General features: G+C 42.4%; 1 protein-coding gene across 2 annotated transcripts in view; it reads right to left on the reverse strand.

Annotated features, from left to right (window-relative positions):
* The window catches only part of CCT7 (chaperonin containing TCP1 subunit 7), a 17,493-nt gene that overhangs the window by 7,960 nt on the left and 7,812 nt on the right, over positions 1-1,721 (reverse strand). For both annotated transcript variants that reach the window (XM_023529482.1, XM_011358154.2), the window contains exons 5-6: positions 1,304-1,356; positions 771-942 (exon numbers count right to left, since the gene is read on the reverse strand). In XM_023529482.1, the coding sequence (XP_023385250.1) occupies positions 771-942; positions 1,304-1,356 (225 nt within the window). The remainder of the gene's footprint in view (positions 1-770; positions 943-1,303; positions 1,357-1,721) is intronic.

The following is a 1,721-nucleotide window of genomic DNA, read 5'->3' on the forward strand; positions in this document are numbered from 1 at the left end:
AAAAAAATTCAGTAGTATTAACGTCGTTTCAAGTACTCAGTAGTTACGCCTGGCTGGTGGCGACCTTGCAGGACAGTGCAGATATTTAACAGAATTACTATCACAGAAAGTTCTAATTGGGCAGCATTGAGTTAAGAGCCACGCATGCTGACATGGATCAAATTCTAAATATGTTGTTAAATGGACAAAGCAAGTTACAGAAAACTATGTATTATAAGCGAGTGTTTGTGTTTAAGAAAGTGATATTTACACATGTATTTGTAGGTACACAGATCATTCTGAAAAGATACACACACACACACAATCGTGGTCGAATTTGGGGCAGGAGTGGTATAGGGACATTTATTTTTTCCTTTAGGCCCTTTATACAGTTTGAACTATGTATCATCTATTCAAAATAAATGAATAAAAGAAGGGAGAACTTGGACATGTCACTTGGAGAAAATGGACTGAAAAGTACTGCTACATTAATTGAGAGGGTCATAGATAATTTATCAGAGCTGGCCCTATCCCCTCCCATATCAACACAGATTCTGCAACCCAGCCAGTTCAATCTTCATTCTGCTGACAAATAAATATAAGTCCACAGAGGTTACATGTCTCTATAGTCATAGCCTATCGTGGCAGTACAGAGAACACAGCCCAAGCCTGACTTCCAGTCTAACATGCGGTCTTTCTACCCCTGTAAAGTGTGCTCTCCTCCTATACCAAGCTGCCTGAAAGGTCAATGTGAAAGCAGGAGCCTCCTAGGGAGGCTGTAGCAGGCTTACCTCCAGGGCTCCACCTTGTACCTTCTTGATTCCAATCATTTTAAGCTGCAGCAAATCATCGAGCATTATCACTGCATCCACCACCATCTTAGCAAAGAAAGCTTTCTGCTGAGAGATCAGCTTGGAGCTCAGAGCAGTCATAGCACACTTTTCCAGCAGCTTCCTCTGTTCCCTGGGACACAAGGGTGGGACATGCATCAGGCCCTGAAAGCCCCTCTTGTATGATTCTACTGCAATGTGGAAGTGGTTTCAGTTCTAGCCTCTAAACTCAGCCCTCACCAACTTCTGTTATCTTGAGGGCAGATTATCAGTGACAGATGGTGACTGCAGTCAAAGACCTCATGTGTGACAGCTTTTAAACTACAGTCTACCAGCCTCTTTTGTGCTGCAAGAGCTGGGGTACAGCCAAGGGTCTATTAAAAGCCAAACGGCCAGCCCCAGGCCCATATAAGGATTGCAACATGCTTCTGCATCCAATTTGGCCACGGAAAGTCAAGGTTCTGATAAACCCCACCGCCCCACCACAAACTTACACTTTATCTTCCTTCTTCACAGTCACAGCGATCTCTTTGATCTTGTTAACTGCCTGCCAAGAACAGCAGCTGAATGAGTCTCTCATGCTACAAACTGGAGAAGTGGATCCCAACCTCTCTTCCTAGTCCCTAATCTGTCTATTCTCAAATCTTAAGCATTCCCATTCTACCGCTGATACATAAGTCTTATAGCTGCCCAGAAAAAAAACATAAATCTCTATAGTTTAGAAAACTCCCAAAGTTAGAAATGTAGCGTACGTACAGTTCTGAAGAACCATCAGAGTATTTTCAGGATTTAGCTCTGGATATTGCAGGTAACATACTAAAACAAATGAGTTGAAACAAGCTACAATACTAGATTAGGCCAAACCTTCTGGCTTATGAAAAACATCTACGACAACTTCTAGCACTTTATATA

This window comes from Pteropus vampyrus, unplaced genomic scaffold (genome assembly GCF_000151845.1).
Source record: "Pteropus vampyrus isolate Shadow unplaced genomic scaffold, Pvam_2.0 Scaffold37, whole genome shotgun sequence".
NCBI classification, from domain to species: Eukaryota; Metazoa; Chordata; class Mammalia; order Chiroptera; family Pteropodidae; genus Pteropus; species Pteropus vampyrus.